At 38.6% G+C, this 25,195-nt stretch overlaps 1 protein-coding gene across 5 annotated transcripts in view; it reads right to left on the bottom strand.

The window, feature by feature from the left end:
* Positions 1-25,195, bottom strand: part of LOC128685730 (ATP-binding cassette sub-family C member 3-like) — a 406,756-nt gene that overhangs the window by 55,758 nt on the left and 325,803 nt on the right. For all 5 annotated transcript variants that reach the window (XM_070087954.1, XM_070087953.1, XM_070087950.1 and 2 more), the window contains one exon: positions 10,068-10,157. In XM_070087954.1, the coding sequence (XP_069944055.1) occupies positions 10,068-10,157 (90 nt within the window). The remainder of the gene's footprint in view (positions 1-10,067; positions 10,158-25,195) is intronic.

Genomic DNA, 25,195 nt, shown 5'->3' with positions numbered 1-25,195 from the left:
AATTAAAGTTATTCATGGTTGCTACTTGTCCATTAATTCTGTTTACCACTACTTTTTTTTAGTCCCCTTTATATTGTGTGTGCAATTAGTGTATATTCCAATTACATTATTGTGTGAGTCCCAAAACTATCTTTTGCTGGCTAGTACCAGCTACCTCATATTTCTCTACTTTTTATAGTGCAGTTAATTGCTCAACTTATTATACATTACAAATCTATTTAGAATACAGTTATATTTTTATAGTAGTAGTTTAAATAACCTGTGAAGAGGGCTGGTGAAAGGATCAGAGACACTGAGGATGATCAGTCATGATGTAAGTATTACCCTAGACATAAGGCCTTTATGTTAAAGCTACCCCACACTAGAACATAGAGTGAGAACCTTACTATCAAAGTAATAAGATATACTAACATAACAGTAATAATCCCTTTTTCTTTCAAATTTTTACAAGTTTTAGATTAATCATGGAGTCTTAGTCATAAGTCTAGTTGTAGATTCAATATAAATCTTATATCATTTTACTCAGAAAATCTAGTTAGAAAAATTACTCTCATCCTATGATTACAAGCATAGATCCTGATGTAAACTTTTTACAAAATGAATTACACGAATCAACCAGTAACTGTAATTACTACACAGCAGACCAAGCATAGACATTACTCAGTGCAAACAATAACATAACCATCTTTAACTACAATGTCAGATCCTTGAGCAAACATTATGATGACCTCACAGCATTACTCAATTCCCTTCATTCCAATATATCAATCATCACACTCACAGAAACCTGGCTTAAGACTGATATTAGAGATTTCTATACCATTCCTGGCTACATGGCCATACACATCTGTAGAACAGACCAGCAAGGGGGAGGAACAGCTTTATACCACTCAAATCAACTCGAATGTATCAATAAATCTTGCACAAGGGACGAACATGGAGAATATATCATAGCCAAATTTAAATAAAAAGACCTGCAAAAACCCCCTCACAGTTATAAACATCTACAGAGTACCACAGTCAAACATTTATCACTTTAGTGAAGAACTAGGAAACATGATTACTGATGCACACATGAATAAAGACCACCTACTACTAACAGGAGATTTCAACATAAACATACTACATGACCAGGACCCCACGAGTAACCAAATTCACAAACGCAATGAGTAACTGTCTGTTGCTACCAGCAATATCTAAACCTACAAGAATCTCTGAGACATGCATCTCCTTAATAGACCACATCTGGACAAACACCATATCCCCTTTAAAATCAGGCATAATCACAGACAACACTACAGACCACTACCCAGCCTTTCTCATAACTAATCTGGGCAAACTGTCACAAGACATTACTAAAGTAACCTTCAGACTACATAACGAGACAGCAGTTAACAACTTTATAGCAGCTATGAAAAACATCGATTGGCAACATGAGCTTGAAATATATACAGATATGAATGAATGTATAAATAATTTTCTAAAAAAAAACCAATGCCTCTATAACAGACATTGCTCCAGAAAAACTAAAAGATCACAGCAAAGAGACTGAATAATCCCTGGCTAACACCAAGCATCCTCAAATCCATTAACACAAAGCACAAATATGAAAAACAGTATAGAAAGGGTCAAATAACTAGAGAACAGTCGAAAAGTTACTCGTCAGCACTTACCAGCCTGATAAGGTCAAAAAAATTGTATTATGAAAATAGATTACATAACATCAAAACCTAGTCATTGTGGTTGTATACAAGCCACCAGATGCAACCTCACAACAGTTCAAGGAACAGCTACTGAAAATTGATTACTGTTTGGAAAACCTTCCAGCTCCATCCCCAAACATCTTACTGCTTGGTGATTTCAACCTAAGGCATACAAAATGGAAGAATGTAGCAAATAATATTATAGCTGAAACAATCCCCGGAGGTACCGCAGATGAAAGGTCACACACACACATGAGCTACTAAGTCTCTGCGATAAACACACCTTAAGCCAGCAGATAGTGGAGCCAACAAGACTAGAAAACACACTTGACCTTATCTTCACAAATAATGAGGACCTGATAAGAGACTTAAGAATATCAAAAACAACTAATTCCAATCACAACCTAATCAAAGTCCAGACATACATGCATAGGGGTCCTGATCAGCAGAATGCATGTACTTGTGAAGGTGTCTTCACAAAATACAACTTCAACAACAAGAACATCAACTGGGACCAGGTAAACCATGTCCTAAACAAAACATGTTGGGAAGATTTCTTAAATGACATGGATCCAAACCAGTGCCTTGAAAGGATCAACTTCCTGGCAGCCGAAGCATGTTCTAGGCATATTCCCCTAAGAAAGAAGAAGAGCAGGAGTAAACTGGAGAGAGAAAGACGCTCCCTCTACAGAAGACGACGAAGAGTCACTGAGCTCCTCAGGAGTGCTAGAATATCTGATACAAGAAAGGAGGCGCTGACCAGGGAAGTGGAAACTATCGAACTTAAGTTAAATGACTCTTACAGGAACCAGGAGAGGCAGGAGGAGCTTAAAGCTATTAGTGAAATTGAAAGAAATTCAAAATATTTCTTTTCATATGCCAAAAACAAGGCAAATACCACATCTAGTATCGGGCCCTTACTCAGACAGGATGGGACTTACACAGATGACAACAAGGAAATGAGTGAAATATTGAAATCCCAGTACGACTCTGTGTTTAGTGAACCATTAATCGGTCTGAGGATCGACGGCCCAAATGATTTCTTCATGAATGAGCCTCAAAACTCCATAAATGTATGCCAGATTTCCGACATTACCCTAACTCCGATAGATTTCGAAAAAGCCATTGACAACATGCCTATGCACTCAGCCCCGGGCCCAGACTCGTGGAACTCTGTTTTCATTAAGAACTGCAAGAAACCCCTCTCGTGTGCCCTAAGTACACTATGGAGGAGGAGCTTGGACATGGGTGAAATTCCACAGTCACTTAAAACAACGGATATAGCCACACTCCATAAAGGTGGCAGCAAAGCATTAGCTAAGAACTATAGACCAATAGCTCTGACGTCCCACATCATAAAAATCTTTGAAAGAGTGCTAAGAAGCAGGATTGCAAATCACCTGGATTCCCAAAATCTGCACAATCCAGGGCAACATGGGTTCAGGGCAGGTCGCTCCTGCCTCTCACAACTACTGGATCACTATGACATGGCCTTGGATGCACTGGAAGAAAATCAGAATGCAGATGTAATATACACAGACTTTGCAAAAGCATTTGACAAATCCGATCATGGCGTAATAGCCCATAAAATACATAGTAAAGGAATAACTGGGAAAGTGGGGAGATGGATCTTCAACTTCCTAACAAATCGAACACAAAGAGTAGTGGTCAGGAGAGTTAAATCGGAGGCTGCCATAGTGAAGAGCTCTGTTCCACAAGGCACAGTACTCGCCCCCATCTTATTCCTTATCCTCATATCAGACATAGACAGAGATATACACCACAGCACCATATCATCCTTTGCGGATGATACTAGGATTTGCATGAGGCTGTCATCTGCTGAGGACGCGGTTAACCTCCAAAAAGATATAAACAAAGTTTTCCAGTGGGCAACGGTAAACAATATGATGTTCAATGAGGACAAATTCCAACTACTCCGTTATGGAAAACTGGAGGAGATAATAACTAGAACAGAGTATACTACTGACTCCGGCCATACAATGGAGGGGAAAAATAATGTAAGGGACCTGGGAGTAGTAATGTCTGAGGATCTCACTTTCAAGGATCACAACAGTGCCACGATCACACGTGCAAAGAAAATGATAGGATGGATAACGAGAACTTTCAAAATGAGAGATGCCAAGCCAATGATGATCCTTTTCAAATCACTTGTTCTCTCTAGGCTGGAATACTGCTGTACATTAACATCTCCATTCAAAGCAGGTGAAATCGCAGATCTAGAGAGTGTACAGAGATCCTTTACTGCACATTTAAGTTCTGTCAAGCACCTTAACTACTGGGAACGCTTGGAAGCACTTGACTTGTACTCGTTGGAATGCAGGAGGGAGAGATATATCATAATCTACACTTGGAAAATCTTGGAAGGAATGGTCCCAAATCTGCACACAGAAATCACTCCCTACGAAAGTAAAAGACTGGGCAGGCGATGCAAAATGCCCCCAAAAAAAGTAGGGGCGCCATTGGTACACTAAGGGAAAACACCATAAGTGTCCGGGGCCCAAAACTGTTCAACAGCCTCCCATCAAGCATTAGGGAAATTGCCAATAAGCCCCTGGCTGCCTTCAAGAGAGAGCTGGACAGATACCTAAAGTCAGTGCCTGATCAGCCGGGCTGTGGCTCATATGTTGGACTGCGTGAGGCCAGCAGTAACAGCCTAGTTGATCAGGCCCTGATCCATTGGGAGGCCTGGTCATGGACCGGGCCATGGGGGCGTTGATCCCCGGAATAACCTCCAGGTAACCTCCAGGTATCCAGGTAACTAAAAAGTTATCCAAAAACAAAACAATCAAACTAACAAAATCAGATTAACCCCTACTCACTCCAACCGAAACAGCAAACAGACTTAATGTTTTCTTCTCCACCATAGGAAAAAATTTAGCAAACAAAACACCAAGCACAAACACCCATCCATCAGATTACCTCATAGGTACCTACCCAAATATGCTATTCCTAGCTTCAACCAACCCCATTGAATTTACGCTCATCATAAACACCCTTAAAAACAAGGCAGGAGACATAAACAACTTGCCTGCTTTTGTGTACAAAAAAGCTTCTCAAGTACTAATGTCACCAATTATTGCAATGCTTTTTATCAAATCCATTTAATCATCTACCTTCCCAACAATCCTCAAAATAGCAAGGGTCACTCTGATCCACAAAGGAAGTGTCCAAGCTGACTTGAATAACTATAGACCAATATCTAACTTACCACTGCTCTCTAAAATCTTTTGAAAAATTAATTCATAGACAGCTCTATTCCTACCTCATCTCACACAACATATTAAACCCTTGTCATTTTGGATTCAGGAATAATAAAAGCACAAATGATGCTATCATACACATGCTAGAACTACTATATACCTCACTTGAAAAGAAAGAAGTCCCGCTGGGCATTTTCATTGATTTACATAAAGCTTTTGATACAGTCGACCATGAACTGCTGTACTCCAAATTAACGCACTATGGTATCAGAGGCCACTCCCTCAAATACCTATAATTATACCTTAGTAACAGAACTCAATATGTGTATGCAAATGATGCAAAGTCTTCCACCCAACCAATCACAGGAGGAGTCCCACAAGGAAGCATCTTTGGACCACTCCTCTTTCTCATCTACATCAATGATCTACCGAATGCATCACAGCTACTCAAACCCACATTATTTGCAGATGGCACTACATATGTCTTTTCCCACCCAAACACAGTCATACTAGCAAACACAGTCAATGCCGAATTACAGAAAATATCTGCCTGGATGATGACTAACAAACTTACCCTGAATACTGATAAAACCTATTTCATTCAGTTTGGAAACAAAGCTACAAATGATCCAATTAACATAACGCTAAACGGATCATCAGTCACAAGACTCACAGAGGGAAAACTCCTAGGTATCCACCTTGACAGTAGCCTTAAGTTCCAGACACACATACAAAAAATCACCAAGAAAATCTCAAAGACTGTAGGCATACTATCAAAAATAAGGTACTACGTTCCACAATCAGCTCTCCTGGCACTGTACCATACACTCATATACCCTTATCTTACATATGGAATTTGTGCCTGGGAATCAACAACATTCAGTCACCTAAGACCTCTAATAACCCAGTAAAAGGCAGCAGTAAGAATGATAACAAATTCCCACTCCTGCCAGCATACTCCACCAATTTTCAAGTCTGAATCTGCTCACCATTAAGAACATCCATACTTATTCATGTGCCTACTACATACACAGAACAATACATACAAATATAAACCCTCCACTCAAACTTCTTCTCACCAACCTAAACAGGACACATGACTACAACACAAGACACAGATCTCTTTTTGATATACCTCGTGTCCATATCACACTGTAAAAACTCTATGCACTCCAAACCAACAGATACAGATACTAATGCCGAAAAAAATCCCCCCCCCCCAGTACCAACAATACCTCCAGTCCGATGATATTCTTCTTTGCAAATATACAGGGTCTAAAGCCAGCAACAAACAACAAAATACCTTTCATCCGTGGAATGCTTGCAGAGGCAAATGCAATGTTCGTGGCTTTCACAGAGACCCACATAAAGGATCACTTGGACAACGAAATATGGATCCCAGGTTACAACCTATACAGATGCGACAGAGTGAACAGGCAAAGGGGGGGGGTTGGCCTGTACATCGCAGAGTCACTTGTTTGCACAGAACTGCTTAATGCCTCAAATGATGTAGTGGAAGTTTTAGAAGTAAAGATCGAGAACCAAAACCTAGTCATTGTGGTAGTCTACAAGCCTCCGGATGCAATGTCCCAGCAATTCCAGGAACAGTTGTTAAAAATTGACCACTGTCTGGAAAATCTGCCAGCTCCCGCCCCCAACATCTTGCTCCTGGGGGATTTCAACTTAAGGCACCTAAAATGGAGGAATATAGCAAATAATGTTGTTGCAGTGATAACACCAGGAGGCAGCTCTGACGAGAACTCACACACACATGAGCTTTTAAATCTCTGCACAAAATTCAATTTAAACCAGCAAATAATAGAGCCTACTAAACTGGAGAATACACTAGACCTCATCTTCACTAACAATGATGATCTGATACAAAATGTCACCATATCAAAAACAATATACAGTGGACCCCCGGTTAACGATATTTTTTCACTCCAGAAGTATGTTCAGGTGCCAGTACTGACCGAATTTGTTCCCATAAGGAATATTGTGAAGTAGATTAGTCCATTTCAGACCCCCAAACATACACGTACAAACGCACTTACATAATTACACTTACATAATTGGTCGCATTCGGAGATAATCGTTATGCGGGGGTCCACTGTACTCAGATCACAACATAATTGAGGTAGACATGTATGCGCGGAGCCCCAGACCGACATAATGAGATTAGTCACGAGGTAGCATTCACCAAATTCAACTTCAATAACAAAAACATAAAGTGGGACCAAGTAAACCAAGTCCTAACCGATATAAGCTGGGAAGATAGACTAAACAACACAGACCCCAACTTATGCCTAGAACAGATTAACTCGGTGGCACTCGATGTATGCACAAGGCTTATTCCTCTAAGAAAAAGGAGGAGTAGATGTAAAATAGAAAGAGACAGGCGCTCCCTTTACAGGCGACGGAAAAGAATAACAGATCGGCTAAAAGAGGCCAATGTATCTGAAATGCGCAGGGAGTCACTGGTCAGAGAAATAGCAGGCATCGAACTTAAGCTAAAGGAATCTTATAGGAGTCAGGAATCGTGGGAAGAACTAAAAGTCATAAATGAAATCGAAAGAAACCCAAAGTATTTCTTTTCCTATGCCAAATCAAACTCGAGAACAATGTCCAGTATTGGGCCCCTACTTAAACAAGATGGGTCCTACACAGATGACAGCAAAGAAATGAGTGAGCTACTCAAGTCCCAATATGACTCAGTTTTAAGCAAGCCGCTAACCAGACAGAGTCGAAGATCAAAATGAATTTTTTATGAGAGAGCCACAGAATTTGGTTAACACAAGCCTATCTGATGTTATCCTGATAACAAATGACCTTGAACAGGCGATAAATGACATTCCCATGCACTCTGCCCCAGGGCCAGACTCATGGAACTCCGTGTTCATCAAGAACTGCAAGAAGCCCCTATCACGAGCTTTTACCATCCTATGGAGAGGGAGCATGGACACGGGGGTCGTCCCACAGTTACTAAAAACAACAGACATAGCCCCACTCCACAAACAGGGCAGTAAAGCAATAGCAAAGAACTACAGACCGATAGCACTAACATCCCATATCATAAAAATCTTTGAAAGGGTCCTAAGAAGCAAGATCGCCACCCATCTAGAAACCCATCAATTACACAACCCAGGGCAACATAGGTTTAGAACAGGTCGCTCCTGTCTGTCTCAACTATTGGATCACTACGACAAGGTCCTAGATGCACTAGAAGACAAAAAGAATGCAGATGTAATATATACAGACTTTGCAAAAGCCTTCGACAAGTGTGACCATGGCGTAATAACGCACAAAATGCGTGCTAAAGGAATAACAGGAAAAGTTGGTCGATGGATCTATAATTTCCTCACAAACAGAACACAAAGAGTAGTAATCAACAGAGTAAAGTCCGAGGCAGCTACGGTGAAAAGCTCTGTTCCACAAGGCACAGTACTCGCTCCCATCTTGTTCCTCATCCTCATATCTGACATAGACAAGGATGTCAGCCACAGCACCGTGTCTTCCTTTGCAGATGACACACGAGTCTGCATGACAGTGTCTTCCATTGCAGACACTGCAAGGCTCCAGACGGACATCAACCAAATCTTTCAGTGGGCTACAGAAAACAATATGAAGTTCAACTATGAGAAATTTCAATTACTCAGATATGGTAAACACGAGGAAATTAAAACTTCATCAGAGTACAAAACAAATTCTGGCCACAAAATAGAGCGAAACACCAACGTCAAAGACCTGGGAGTGATCATGTTGGAGGATCTCACCTTCAAGGACCATAACATTGTATCAATCCCAGCTGCTAGAAAAATGACAGGATGGATAATGAGAACCTTCAAAACTAGGGATGCCAAGCCCATGATGACACTCTTCAGGTCACTTGTTCTATCTAGGCTGGAATATTGCTGCACACTAACAACACCTTTCAAGGCAGGCGAAATTGCTGACCTAGAAAATGTACAGAGAACCTTCACAGCGCGCATAACGGAGATAAAACACCTCAATTACTGGGAGCGCTTGAGGTTCCTGAACCTGTATTCCCTGGAATGCAGGCAGGAGAGATACATGATTATATACACCTGGAAAATCCTAGAGGGACTAGTACCAAACTTGCACACGAAAATCACTCACTACGAAAGCAAAAGACTTGGCGGACGATGCAACATCCCCCCAATGAAAAGGAGGGGTGTCACTAGCACGTTAAGAGACCATACAATAAGTGTCAGGCGCCCGAGACTGTTCAACTGCCTCCCAGCATACATAAGGGGGATTACCAATAGACCCCTGGCAGTCTTCAAGCTGGCACTGGACAAGCACTTAAAGTCGGTACCTGATGAGCCGGGCTGTGGCTCGTATGTTGGTTTGCGTGCAGCCAGCAGTAATGGCCTGGTTGATCAGGCTCTGATCCACCAGGAGGCCTGGTCACAGACCAGGCCGCGGGGGCGTTGACCCCCAAAACTCTCTCCAGGTAAACATAAAGGGCCCCAAAATATGAAATTCATTACCAGAAGATATTAAAGTAACCCAGTCTGAAAATCAATTTAAGACTTTTTCAAAAGCCACTTAATCACCCTAGACTAAACGCTAAATACTCAGTACACACATACTCACTTATGTAGTCCCACATCATAACTTCAACAATCACTTTGAACTTTTTATCCATTGTTGACAGGAATATAATTGAATCAATGTTTTCACAAAAAGCATTTTCGAATATATGAATATATCTTTTGTCTTGTACAGATTTTGATTCATTTATAATTAATAATCTACTGTACAACTATGAAATAATTACTATCCCAGTGTACAACTATGATATAATCCTTAGTGTTAAGTAGTCTGTAAGCCAATAATGTTAAGTTGGCCTATAATACCTAGGCATAATAGAGGCTCTCTTTGCATTGCAACCCACTATTGTAAATACAAAATCTGAATGTACTGTTTGCAAAGACATGGAATAAATAAATAAATAAATAATGAAAATGAAAATGGCATTGACAAAAAAGAGCTTACAGTAGTTACAGATACAAGTAATTACAATACAAAATATACAAAGTATTTAGAAAAGCATTGATTCTGCAGAACATACAAAAATTATGCAATAAATAAAAGCATAAAAAATGTAATCCTTTTTTACCTGTATATACTGATCAATCCTCTCCACTGACACAATGTTAGCCTCGAAGTCTGACACAACGCGCACTAACCAGTTAAGCTGAGATGTCACCTAAAATGATAACAAGTTGTTATAGGATTAAATACAGTGGACCCCCGACTTACAATGTCCTCAACCTACATTAAAACCAACTTACGATGCATGTCAGTGTAAAATTTTGACCCCGACATACGTTGAAAAACTCGACTTGCATCATTTGTCCCATACGCATCCATGTGTCTGTCTGGCCTGAGCGCCTCAGCTGAGCTAGTGTGACACTGTTTAGAAGCTGGGGCGGATGGTTGCATGTATACATTCAATAAATTTTGTATTATTCCAGTATTTTTAGCACTTGTAACTGCTAAATAAGCCACCAAGGGCCCAAAGAAAGCTTCTAGTGCCAACACTGTGGTAAAAAGGGTGAGAAATACTATTGAAATACTATCATACCACAGTCAGCTGCTGTTGCACCATGGTCAGCTGCTGCTGCACCACGGTCAGCTGCTGCTGCCGTACCATGGTCAGCTGCTGCTGCTGCTGTAGCACTGTCAGCTGCTGCTGCACCACGGTCAGCTGCTTCTGCTGCTGCTGTACCATGGTCAGCTACTGCTGCTGCTGTACCATGGTCAGCTACTGCTGCTGCTGTAGCACTGTCAGCTGCTGCTTCACCATGATCAGCTGCTGCTGCACCATGGTCAGCTGTACTACTCAAAGATGTGGAAAGACTGTTATTGGTGTGGCTTATTAAGAATACCGAGAAACAATTAACGCCAGAGGGTTAGCCACCCAGGATAACCCAAGAAAGTCAGTGTGTCATCGAGGACTGTCTAACTTATTTCCATTGGGATCCTTAATCTTGTCCCCCAGGATACGACCCAAACCAGTCGACTAACACGCAGATGAACAGGAAAAAATGCCTGGAACTAGTGCTCATATTGGTGAATTTAAGGCCAGCAAAGGTTGGTTTGAGAGATTTAAGAATCGTAGTGGTATACACAGTGTGATAAGGCCTGTTCTGGAAGAAAATGCCAAACAGGACCTACAGTACTCAGGAGGAAAAGGCACTCCTAGGACACAGTGTCTCATCACTCATCATTTATTCTTCATTTAGTACACTAGTACATGCACAATATATATATTGTACATGTATCCTTGTTTTTGTATGTAGAAAAATGTATATTTCATGTGGTAATTTTTTTTTCATACTTATGGGGAAAATTAATTCGACTTATGATAATTACGTCTTACGATGTGCTCTCAGGAATGGATTAATATCATAAGTCGGGGGTCCACTGTACCTAGGTAGCAGAAAAAAGACTCTTATGATTTGTAATAGCTATTTTTACTGAACAAACAAATTTTATTTCTTTGTACAGTATAAAAATGAAGTTTGCATGCAATAAAATATTGTTAAGTACAAAAGAAAGTCACTATCATACAGTGCATTTTGGGAAGACTAATCCTAATGCTTACACACTACTTAATAATAACAATAATAATAATAATACTTTAGACTAAACATAGGTAATGAGTGGTACAGTTTTAAGTATGCATTATAAGGTTAATTTGCATAATTTCTCTCTTCATAAAAGTGATCACTTTTTATGATCCCACCCTAATCTTCTCACTTAACACTAATGTTAATGAAGAACTAGTAAAAATATCGACTTGGATGACTGCTAATAAACTCACATGTAATACTGACAAAATCTTTTACATTATGTTGAAGTAGAGCAGGTGAGGTCCAGCTAAACATTATGCTCAACAACACTCTTATTGCTAAACATAATGAGGGAAAATTTCTGGGTTTGCACCTTGACAGCAACTTGAAATCCAAAACCCATATCCAACACATAACAAAAAAAGTATTCAAAACAATTGGCATCCTCTCTAAGATATGTTATTATGTACCACAAACAACACTACTTACACTATAATATTCATTGATCTAACCCTGCCTCACCTATGCTATTTGTGCCTGAGGATCCACAACAGCAACTCACCTAAACCAATAACAACTCGACTAAAAGCTGCAGTGTGTATGATCACACAGTCCACTGCTAGACAATATAGCTCCCCTCTCTTCAAAGCTCTAAACCTACTCACTATACAAAACATTCACTCTTACCACTGTACAACCTACATTTACAGAACAATCTAATATAAATCCTGAACTGAAGCAGTTTCTTGATAGTTGCAGCAGGACCCATAGACATAATACTAGGCACAAAAATCTGTGACATTCCCTGTGTCTGGCTAAATCTCTTCAAAAATTCAATGTACATAAAAGGGCCCAGAAATCTCCAGAACCATTAACTCAGCCAGCATTTTCAAAACTACCATTAAAAAGCACATCTCCCTAACATATCCCAGCATCAACTAAATATGTAAAAACTATAAATGCATATTCTCAGTGTCATGAACATATGTAAAACATGATAACAATATATACAGGAAGGCACCACTTATACGGCTGGTTAGGTTCCAGGCTACTGCCGTAAAGCGGAAACCGCCGTAAAGTGGAACACCCTTTTTTTCCACTTACAAATGCATACAAACACTAGATAACAAGTTTACACTAACATATATTAAGTTAGCAATAGAACCAGCCATCAAAAAACAATAAAAAAAGTACAATACACACATAGTGCACTCATTACTTACCTTAAAATATTTATAGTCTTAATCTAGGGTGAGACAAGTAGTATTTATTGTAAGAAATCAAGTGTGGTATGTATGGTAGTCAGCCAGGCTACCATACCAGGCCACCCCACCCACACATACAATTCTATGATATTTAAGCATCCCAGAGCGATAAAATGTATATACAGTTCACTAATTACTTACCTTAAAATATAGGGTGAGATGAGTAGTATTTATTGTAAAAAATCAAGTGTGGTATGTATGGTAGTCAGCCGGGCTACCATACCAGGCCAACCCACCTACACATAATATTCTATTACATTTAAGCATCCCAGAGCGATAAAATGTATATACAGTTCACTCATTACTTACCTTAAAATATTTGTAGTCTTAATGTAGGGTCAGGAGTAAGTAAATGAGATAAAACGAATAAATGAGAGAGAGAAAGAATGAGTGCATGAGAGAGGACAGGCACAGAGTTATGTAAACAAACCAGGCGAAGGTAAGTTTTGTAAACGAAGTGTACACGTCTGGTTTGTGTACAAGTTACACTGTGTACAGGTTGTCTCTACACTGATACGGTAGAATAAATAAAGAAGAATACTCCCATTCTCATGTAACATCATTTTGAGAAGAAATGATGCTCTGAGTGAAGGCAATGGAAATAAGTCACTCTGACTTTTTTGGGTTATCCTAGGTTCTCTACACATATGTTGTTACGTATGATAATCTATGTAACTGTATTTGTGTATACCTGAATAAACTTACTTACATACATACATACGAAAGGAATAATTTCCTACAGTTACCCCCAGTAACGCATTTTCTCTTATGTTAGATTAGAGAAAATGTTATTCTTGGCATCACTTGTACAAGTTATCTGGCTACCACATCTCATATTTATGTTTATTTATTCTATTGTAGGGTGTATTTATCATCTTTTTATGTTATGTATCGTGTTTATTATATAATTTTGAAAAAAATATCATGGATGGATTAATGAAAATGTGTATATTAACGTAATATACAACATTTAATGAGACTCGGTGATTATTATTATTATTATTAGCATTTCTAATATGGCGTCACTTGTGCAAGTCGTCTGCTATCACATCTCATATTTATGTTTATTTATTCTATTGTGGGGTGTATTTATCATCTTTTTATGTTATGTATCGTGTTTATTATATAATTTTGAAAAAATATCATAGATGGATTAATGAAAATGTGTATTTAACGTAATATACGACATTTAAATGAGACTCGATGATTATTATTATCATTACTAATATGACGTCTGGAGACATAAGACACTCTTACTGATTTTAATGTGTACCTGCATGCCAGTACAGTATGTAAGTTTATTTAAGTACAGGTATACATAAGTATAATTATCAGAGTATATATAAAATATGAAATAACTTTTAAAAACATTTGAAATTTTGGAGTTTCCAGACAAAATGGAGAGACTTAGTGCTTACTGAGCTCACGAAGAATGTAAACAAACAGGGTGGGGCGCGGTGACCGTATTAGAAAGTCAGGTGGGGGAGCCGTATAGCGAGTTTTGGTCATAATTTGAAATGACCATATTAGCGGAATGCCGTAAAGTGAAACGCCATAAAGCGGGGCCCTCCTGTACTTCCTCTCATTATCTGTAACCCTCCCAATCCATAAACAACTGGCTGTGTCCCCTTTAGGTCAAACCTGTAATCCCTCTCAAATAAACTTATTAAAGCCATATAGCATGAACTGATAGAATATTCAGTTCTCCTTAATTCATTGTAAACCCCTAAATTTACACATTATTGTTACTGTCTTCTTAAGAATAAGAATAAGAAGTTCATTTTGACATGATACATGGTTGTACAGAGGAATATAACCAGTCGGGTGTACATACCAAAAGCCATTTGTATGCAGAGCATTTTGGGCAAACTTAAAAATTAACTTAAGGTTAGGAACGCAGTTATAGTTCATATGGTCATTGGATAAGTTACAGTGAGTATGAGAGATTGGAATACATTGGAACCTTGGCTCATGAATGCCCCACCATGCAAATTTTTCAGGATACGAACCGTCATTTGGTCGATTTTTTGCTTCTGGATAAGAAAGGAATTTCAGAATGCAAACTTCCCCTTCAAGGGAGGTTCCTTAAATAAATAAATAAATAAATAAAATATTTATTTCCTTGCAAAGGTTACAATTTGAGTTTACATATCACAATATGACTGGAGCAAAGACAGCCACTATCGTGCCAAGGCATTTCGGGCAGACTAATACTAATAGACAGGTGAAAAGTATACTAGTAGTGGTTACCAATGTTTTGCTGATGGTGGCACCAACTACTGGCAGCCTTTTGAAGTTTCTCCTTACTGTTATTATTATTATTATTATTATTATTATTATTATTATTAGCATTATATTGTATTATTATTATTGTTATAATAATATTATTAGTAGTAGTATGTATGTGGTGATGGGTGCTTGATCTAGGGAATTGGATCTGTGCTCCAGTTCCCTAAATTAATAAAAATAATAATAATAATTATTATTTTCATATAGTCGGACTTGAGTCCTGGAAATGGGAAGTACAATGCCTGCACTTTAAAGGAGGGGTTTGGGATATTGGCAGTTTCGAGGGATATGTTGTGTATCTTTATATGTGTATGCTTCTAAACTGTTGTATTCTGAGCACCTCTGCAAAAGCAGTGATAATGTGTGAGTGTGGTGAAAGTGTTGAATGATGATGAAAGTATTTTTTTGGGGGGGATTTTCTTTCTTTTTTGGGTCACCCTGCCTCCGTGGGAGACGGCCGACTTGTTGAAAAAAAAAAAAAATAATAATAATAATTATAATATGTATGTATTAATAATAATAATTATAATACATATAATACATACATAGTAATAATAATAATAATTATAACAATAATAAATAATACAATATAATAGTAATAATAATAATAATAATAATAATAATAATAATAATAATAATAATAATATGTTGTAATTTTTTTACATTTTTTGTAATTTTTTTCATATTTTTGTGCCAAATGCTTCAAAATACAAATTGGTAACCCTCTGGGTGGCTGCTAGACCATGGCTATCTCAGTGCGAACCAAGGATCATAAGGAAGAGGAGGTGTGCTGCTCTGATTGACTGCAGCAGGCCCTTGGGATGCGTAATTTTGTCTTATATTGTACAAATTTCTTAAGCAATGCCTCGCCCAAAGAAACAGTATTCAAAGTAAAAGGACACAAGTGCAACTAATGTGACATTTTATTGTGGCAACGTTTCGCTCTCCAGGAGCTTTGTCAAGCCAAGCCAGTAATGGCTTGACAAAGCGCCTGGAGAGCGAAACGTTGCCACAATAAAATGTCACATTAGTTGCACTTGTGTCCTTTTACTTTACACATTGACGGTCATTCTACCAACTTTATTACAAACAGTATTCACGTACAATCAGGAAGAAGCGATTAGAAATGAAAAAAGCTAGAGAAATGAAGAACGCAGCAGCATAGTGAGGCAGGTGGCTGCCACCACCACCACTGTGGCCGCCGCCACCACCACTGCCACTACCACTGTGGCCACAGTGATCATGTTTTCACGTACATCTGTCTTGACCACACCTGTGGTTACATATGTGACAACCTCACCACTAATCATAGATAAACACAAGCTGGGTGTGGGGTTATAGACTGGGAAGATACTAGAGTGGGAGAGTAAATGGCGGATGCTTTCTGCCTCTGCCAGCGTCACCATCACTTGCCATATTATGGTCTATTTTATTCATTCTAGAGTATATATCATGGTTCTATGTTATTAATATTGTTTGTTATGTCATATTAGATGAATTGTGATAGATAACTAAGCCGTAGAATTGATATTAGCATGCCTCCTGAGAGGCTGGAACGGATTAATTGTATTTCAGTTAATTAAAATGAGGAAAATTGACTCAGCATACGAACAAATCAGGATACAAACAAGGTCATGGAATGGATTAAATTCATAAGCCGAGATTCTATTGTATTCTATGTGTATATACATATATATAGGAGAAGGGGTTACTAGCCCCTTGCTCCCAGCATTTTAGTCGCCTCTTACAACACGCATGGCTTAAGGAGGAAGAAATCTGTTCCACTTCCCCATGGAGATAAGAAGAAATGAACAAGAACTAGAAAGAAAATAGAAGAAAACCCAATGGGGTGTGTATATATATGCTTGTACATGTATGTGTAGTGTGACCTAAGTGTAAGTAGAAGTAGCAAGACGTACCTGAAATCTTGCATGTGTACGAGACAGAAAAAAAAAAAAACACCAGCAATCCTACCATCGTGTAAAACAATTACAGGCTCAAGTTTTACACACTTGGCAGGACGGTAGTACCTCCCTGGGCGGTTGCTGTCTACTAACCTACTACCTAGGTATTACATACATATTATGCATTATTATTATTATTAATTTAGGGAATTGAAGCTCTATCATTATTATAATAATAATAATTATTATTATAATAATAATAACTATTATTATTATTAATTTAGGGAACTTAAGCTCTATCATTATAATAATAATATTATATTATTATTAGAAGTATTATATTATTATTATTATTATTATTATTAATTTAGGGAACTGAAGCTCTATCATTATTATTATTATTATTATTATTATAATTATTATAATTATTATTATTATTATTAATTTAGGGAACTGAAGCTCTATTGTTATTATAATAATACAGTAGACAGCCACTGTAGAATTGCTGCACAATTTTATGTAACACGTTGTATAATTAATTTAACATGGTCCAGTTTGTGGGAAGGAAAAAAAAAATCTCTTTTGCTCAAGCGTCCACCTTGTTGAAGAGCAGCCGGGGAGCCATCCATTACCACTCCCCGACACCAACCCCCACCATCCCAGCATTCGTAATTCATATGTGTCTAGTCTTTCTCTCCTATAAGGCACCTGTGTTTGTCAATTGTTATGATATTTTAATTATTATATATTGTATCTGCCAAGCAATCATGACACCCAATAGCCATACTAGTGTTGCTGAAAGTGGCATGAAGAGGTATAAGCACTTAAGTCTTAGAATTAACAAAGATATTAGACAAGAGATAACCTGTAGCTGTAACTGAAGTGTTACTTTGTACACAGAAAAAGAGGTTAACATGAGTTTGTGTGAATGACTGACTGAATGACTGACTTACTGAATGACTGACTTACTGAATGACTTGACTTACTGAATGACTTGACTTATTGAGTGACTTGACTGACTTACTGAGTGACTTAACTGACTTACTGAGTGACTTGACTGACTGAATGAATGAATGACTTGACTGACTTACTGAATGACTTGACTGACTTACTGAGTGACTTGACTGGCTTACTGAGTGACTTGACTGACTTACTGAATGACTTGACTGACTTACTGAGTAACATGACTGACTTACTGAGTAACATGACTGACTTACTGAGTGACTGACTGACTGACTGAATGATTTGACTGACTTACTGAATGACATGACTGACTGAGTGACTTGACTGATTGACTTACTGAATGACTTGACTGACTTACTGAGTGATTTGACTATCTGAATGACTTGACTGACTTACTGAATGACTTGACTGACTTACTGAAAGACTTGACTCCATTGCAGACACTGCAAGGCTCCAGGCAGACATCAACCAAATCTTTCAATGGGCTGCAGAAAACAATATGAAGTTCAACAATGAGAAATATCAATTACTCCAATATGGTAAACATGAGGAAATTAAAACTTCATCAGAGTACAAAACAAATTCTGGCCACAAAATAAAGCGAAAAACCAACGACAAAGACCTGGGAGTGATCATGTTGGAGGATCTCACCTTCAAGGACCATAACATTGTATCAATCACATCTGCTAGAAAAATGACAGGATGGATAATGAGAACCTTCAAAACTAGGGATGCCAAGCTCATGATGATACTCTTCAGGTCGCTTGTTCTATCTAGGCTGGAATATTGCTGCACACTAACAGCACCTTTCAAGGCAGGTGAAATTGTTGACCTAGAAAATGTACAGAGAACCTTCACGGCACACATAACTTAGATAAAACAACTCAATTACTGGGAGCGCTTGAAGTTCCTGAACCTGTACTCCCTGGAACGTAGGCCGGAGAGATACATGATTATATACACCTGGAAAATCCTAGAGGGACTAGTACCAAACTTGCACATGAAAATCACTCACTACGAAAGCAAAAGACTCGGCAGACGATGCAACATCCCCCCAATGAAAAGCAGGTGTGTCACTAACACGTTAAGAGATAATACAATAAGTGTCAGGGGCCCGAGACTGTTCAACTGCCTCCCAGCATACATAAGAGGGATTACCAATAGACCCCTGGCTGTCTTCAAGCAGGCACTGGATAAGCACCTGAAGTCGGTACCTGACCAGCCGGGCTGTGGCTCGTACGTTGGATTGTGCGCAGCCAGCAGTAACAGCCTGGTTGATCAGGCTCTGATCCACCATGAGGCCTGCTCACAGACCGGGCCGCGGGGGCGCTGACCCCCGGAACACTCTCCAGGTAAACTTACTGAGTGACCTGACTGACTTACTGAATGACTTGACTATAATGATATTATATTATTATTATTACTGAGAAGAAAAAGAGAATGATTTCCATGGAATTAAAGCATGAAATCATAGATAAACAAGTGAGGTGTCCAGGTTTTGGGTTGAGGGAGACGAGGGAGGGGGAAGGTGGCTCATAACTCAGAGCAAAAAATTGACCTAGGGATGGCTCGTATCTCAAAAAACTCGTAAGTTGGGATACTCATAAGTCAAGGTTCCTCCATATTAATATTCAGTTTAATAATTAGTCTGAGCAGAAATAAGGTTTGTAGAGGTGAGTTGACCTCCTGTTGTAGCAGTGTTGTGAAGAGCTGAATACATGAGTGGGAACTGTGTTCAAACAATGGAGGGAAGCATGAGGAGGACAACTTTGCAGACTAGCCTCCACTCCCGTCTCTTTTGTTGGCTTATGCAGTTTTTTTGACTATTCATGTACACCTATCTGCTGCTAACAAGGTTTAGCAGCAACCAGGCTACCCCCGAAGAGATGCCTACGAAATTATAGATGTGTATAGATGGCTGAAGAGACACTGAGGAAAGGAGACCTTGAAAACCCTTCCCCTGGAGGATCAGTCTTTTCTTGTATTCTGGGATTAAGAAAGATCTCAGTAGCAGCCCAAAGAAGGAATGTATCAAGGTATTTAAAACAGGGGAGGTAACCCTAGACAGTTATGGTAAAGCCATGGAGTTCCTTGGGAACTATGTGGGGAAGTATTTCTAATATCAGTAAGCCGGTTCTGCTATAACGTTAGGCATTTGCTGCTAGTAATTTTTTTTTTTCCTTTGGTGCTACCAAATTCAGATTCCCTTGTAATGTGTTTATTAAACTGTAAGTGGTTTTATCTGAGTATGTTTTACTTCTCCCTTTGAGCCATATATATAAGGTCCATTTGTTTTCAGAGGTTAAATTGAGTAACATAGTGATGATATTTTTTTGGGGGGGAGTCAAGCCCCTGATAAGGTGCCTACTGCTCAGTTTTCAGGCCAAGCTACCCTAAGAGCCAGTACTTATCAGGACCCCTATCTTGTTATAACTATCCTGTATTATTTCTCACTGGGTTTTCTCCTGCTCTAACCCAAACTCTATGTTTTCCTCCCTTCTCCTATGACTACGGCTACTTTTATCTCTTCCACTATTAAAAGAGCAGGTGGTGGCAGCATACTTCCAAGTGAATTGAGCACTACCTTCTATTCTCTCATATTCTAGTAATTTTCCATTGTTATTTGTTCTCTATTTTCTCATACTTTTGTCCACTCTGAGCCTCTACTCGAGGGAATAGACAATATGGCATTGTCTGGTGCTATGTTCACCCTAAGGTGGGACTGGGGTGGAAGCTGCTGCTCTTCAATTAGGTATGGTTTGTCTGGTTAAATTTGGGTGATGAGGTGATTTCTTAGTAGGGCCTTAAACTGATTTGCAGACAGGGGTTCTTTAGTGTGTTCTGGCAATGAAGTCCAGATCTTCAGTCCCTTTATGTGCATAGCATTTTTGCATAGGGAGATATCAAAGAGTGATTTGTGTCTCGTATTATGGCTGTGTGTTCTGTTACAGTTATCAAGGAGGAGTTTGAGGGGAGGGTTTATATTTGAGTATAGTGTTTTGTGTATGTAATAGGCATAATAATAAGTGTGGATGTTTTGTATATTAAGCAAGTTAAGACTTAAAAAGTGGTGGAGCATGTTGTCTAATGCAGGCGTTAGTAATTAATTGCAGTGCAGCTTTTTTCTGGGTTATTAAAGGCTTTAGGTGATTTGCTGTGGTTCAGTAGCACTGCTATCCAAAATCTTCGAGAAACTTATGCACAAGAGATTATATTCCTTTATAACAGAACAAAAGCATCCTCAACCCCTGCCAATTTGGCTTCAGGAAAAGCAAAAGCACAAACGATGCAGTTGTAAAAATGCTAGACCTGCTTTACACAGCACTTGAAAAAATGAATATCCATTAAGACTCTTTATCAACCTAAGGAAAGCTTTTGATACAGTAGACCACAGCAGCCTTCTCCACAAACTTGATCATTATGGCATAAAAGGCAATGCACTTACATATTTCAAATCCAACCTTAATAACAGGCTGCAATACATCTCTATTAAGGACACAACCTCATCAGCAAGACCACTGGATACTGGAGTACCACAGGGAAGTGTCCTTGGTCCCCTGCTCTTCCTCTTATACATCAATTATCTTCCTAATGTATCACAACACCTTAAACCCATTTTCTTTGCTGATGATACAGCTTATGTCATCTCCCTTCCTTATCTTGCCTCACTCAACATTATTGTTAACAAAGAACTAGTAAAAATATCGACCTGGATGGCTGCTAATAAACTTACACTTAATATCGACAAAACCTTCTACATTCTGTTTGGGAACAGAACAGGTGTTGCCCAGCTGAACATAACGACTGAAAACACTCTTATTGCTAAACACAATGAAGGTAAATTCCTGGGCCTGTACCTTGACAGCAACCTGAAATTCAACACCTATTTCCAACAAATAACAAAAGAAGTATCCAAAACAGATGGGATCCTCTCCAAGATACGTTACTACGTACCACAACCAGCTCTACTCACACATTACTATTCACTCATCTATCCCTACCTCACCTATGCTATTTGTGCCTGGGGATCAACAGCAGCAACTCACCTAAAGCCAATAATAACCCAACAGAAAGCTGCAGTAAGAATTATCATGCAATCCAATGCAAGACAACACACACACCCACTCTTCAAAGACCTAAACCTACTCAATGTACAGAACATCCACACCTACTACTGTGACCTACATTTACCCTGAACTAAAACACTTTCTTGATAGTTGCAACAGGACCCATAGACACAACACCAGACACAAAAATTTCTATGACATTCCCCCATGTCCGGCTAAACCTCTACAAAAATTCAATGTACATAAAAGGGCCTAAAATCTGGAACTCCCTGCCTGAAACTCTAGTACTGCAGACTCAACCACCATTTTCAAAACTACCATTAAAAAACACCTCGTCTCCCTAACACACCCCATCAGCTAACCAAATGAAAACCACCTAATTCTCTTTTTTGTATCATGAGCACATTCAAAACAATATAGTCTTACTCTCATTATCTGTAATTCCCCCCTAATTTACACTTACGCCTAACAAAATGACTGTAAACATAAAATTCCTCATATTGCCTATTAATTCTTAAGTTAGTCCTAATAGAACTATTGTCTATTAAATCTTTAGTTAGTCCTAAGTTTGCCTAAGATACTCTTCTGGTACATGAGCTTTAACAGAAACAATGTATCATGCCAAGACAAATCCAATCCCATTACTATTATATTATTATATGATTTGTACTACCTAACTGTTTTAAATCTAACTATGTATGTACCTAATTAGATATGTATCTAATTATGTATGTATCTCATAATATGTCTAAATGTACTGCTCCATAGAGTAAGAATTAGTACTAGTCTGCCGAAATGTCTAGGCATGCTTGTGGCCATTTTTGTAATTAATATCTTATAACATGTAAACCACACATTGTAACCTTTAGAAGGAAATAAACATTTGAAATGAACTGAATGGAATGCACAGATACCATAGGTGAAGTAAGGGTAAATGAGAGAGTGGTACAGAGCAAGAAGAACTGATTGGGGTATATAATGCCATATCTTTGAAAGGATGCCTACTGTTTTTGAGACTTTCTTGGAAATTTGCTGTATGTGTGTCTGAAATTTCAGACTGTAGTCAAGGTAGAGACCTAGGAATATGCCCACTGTCTGTCCAGAAATGGGTAAACCATTTATCAATATGTTTAGTTGTATATTTGAAGCTCTGTTTCCAAATAGCATGAAGGAGGTTTTGTCTATATTGAGAGGAAGTTTGTTGGTAGTCATCCAAGTAGATATTTTTAGCAGTTCGGCATTTACAGTATCTGTTTGTATGGTTGGGTTTGGGTGAGAGAAGACGTAAGTAGTGTCATCTGCAAATAAAATGGGGTTCTATTGCTAAGATTTTAGGTAATTGAGTGTGTCCTCTGACCCAGTAATGTTCGAGTTTTAGGTGAAAAAGGTAATGGTCAACTGTAACAAATGCTTTTCGTAAGTCTATGAGAAGTCCCAGGCGAAATTAAATTTTTTTGAGTGTAGAATACGTTAGTTCAAGCATATTCCAACCTCGTCTCACACAGCATATTAAACCCTTGTCAGTTTGGATTCAGGAATAATAAAAGCACAAATGATGCTATCATACACATGCTAGAACTAATATATACCACACTCGAAAAGAAAGAAGTCCCGCTGGGCATTTTCACTGATTTACGTAAAGCTTTTGATACAGTCGACCATGAACTGCTGTACTCTAAATTAATGCACTATGGTAACAGAGGCCACTCCCTCGACTACCTAAAGTCATACCTTAATAGCAGAATTCAATATGTGTATGCAAATGGCGCAAACTCTTCCACCCAACCAATCACAGTAGGAGTCCCACAAGGAAGTGTCCTTGGACTCTTCCACCCAACCAATCACAGTAGGAGTCCCACAAGGAAGTGTCCTTGGACCACTCCTCTCTCTCATCTACATCAATGATCTACCAAATGCATCACAGCTACTCAAACCCATATAATTTGCAGATGACACTACATACGTCTTCTTCCACCCAAACCCAGTCACACTCACCAACACTGTCAATGCCAAATTGCAGAAAATATCTGCCTGGATGATGACTAATAAACTTCCCCTGAATACTGATAAAAACTATTTTATTCAGTGTGGAAACAAAGCTGCAAATGATCCACTTAACATAACGTTAAACAGATCATCAGTCACAAGACTTGCAGAGGGAAAATTCCTAGGTATCTACCTTGACAGTAGCCTTAAGTTCCAGACACACATACAACAAATCACCAAGAAAATCTCTAAGACTGTAGGCATACTATCAAAGATACAGTACTACGTTTCACAATCAGCTCTCCTGGCACTGTACCATTCACTCATATACCCTTATCTCACATATGGAATTTGTGCATGGGGATCAACAACATTAAATCACCTAGGACCTCTAATAACCCAGCAAAAGGCAGCAGTAAGAATGATAACAAATTCCCACTCCTGCCAGCATCACTAATTTTCAAAAGTCTAAATCTGCTCACCATTAAGAACATCCATACTTATTCATGTGCCTACTACATACACAGAACAATACACACAAATATAAACCCTCCACTCAAACTTCTCCTCACCAATCTTAACAGGACACATGACCATAACACAAGATACATCTCTTTCTGATGTACCTCGTGTCCATATCACACTGTGTAAAAAGTCTATGCACATAAAGGGCCCCAAAATATGGAATTCATTACCAGAAGATACTAAAGTAACCCGGTCTGAAAATCAATTTAAGACTCTTCTCAAAAGCCACTTAATCACCCTAAACTAAATGCTAAATACTCAGTACTCAAATACAGTGGACCCCCGCATAATGATTACCTCCGAATGCGACCAATTATGTAAGTGTATTTATGTAAGTGCATTTGTGCGTGTATGTTTGGGGGTCTGAAATGGACTAATCTACTTCACAATATTTCTTATGGGAACAAATTCGGTCAGTACTGGCACCTGAACATACTTCTGGAGTGAAAAAATATTGTTAACCGGGGGTCCACTGTACTCAATTATGTATTCCCATATCAAAATTTCAACAATTACTTTTGAACCTTTTATCCACTGTTGGCAGGAATATAATTGAATCATTGTTTTCACAAAAAGCATTTCTGAATATATGAATATATCTTTTGTCTTATATAAATTAGATTAACTTATAATTAATAATCTACTGTACAACTATGATATAATTAATATT

Source organism: Cherax quadricarinatus, chromosome 23, assembly GCF_038502225.1.
Source record: "Cherax quadricarinatus isolate ZL_2023a chromosome 23, ASM3850222v1, whole genome shotgun sequence".
NCBI classification, from domain to species: domain Eukaryota; kingdom Metazoa; phylum Arthropoda; class Malacostraca; order Decapoda; family Parastacidae; genus Cherax; species Cherax quadricarinatus.
The sequence above is the reverse complement of the archived record's forward strand: the minus strand, read 5'-3'. Positions and strand labels throughout refer to the sequence as shown.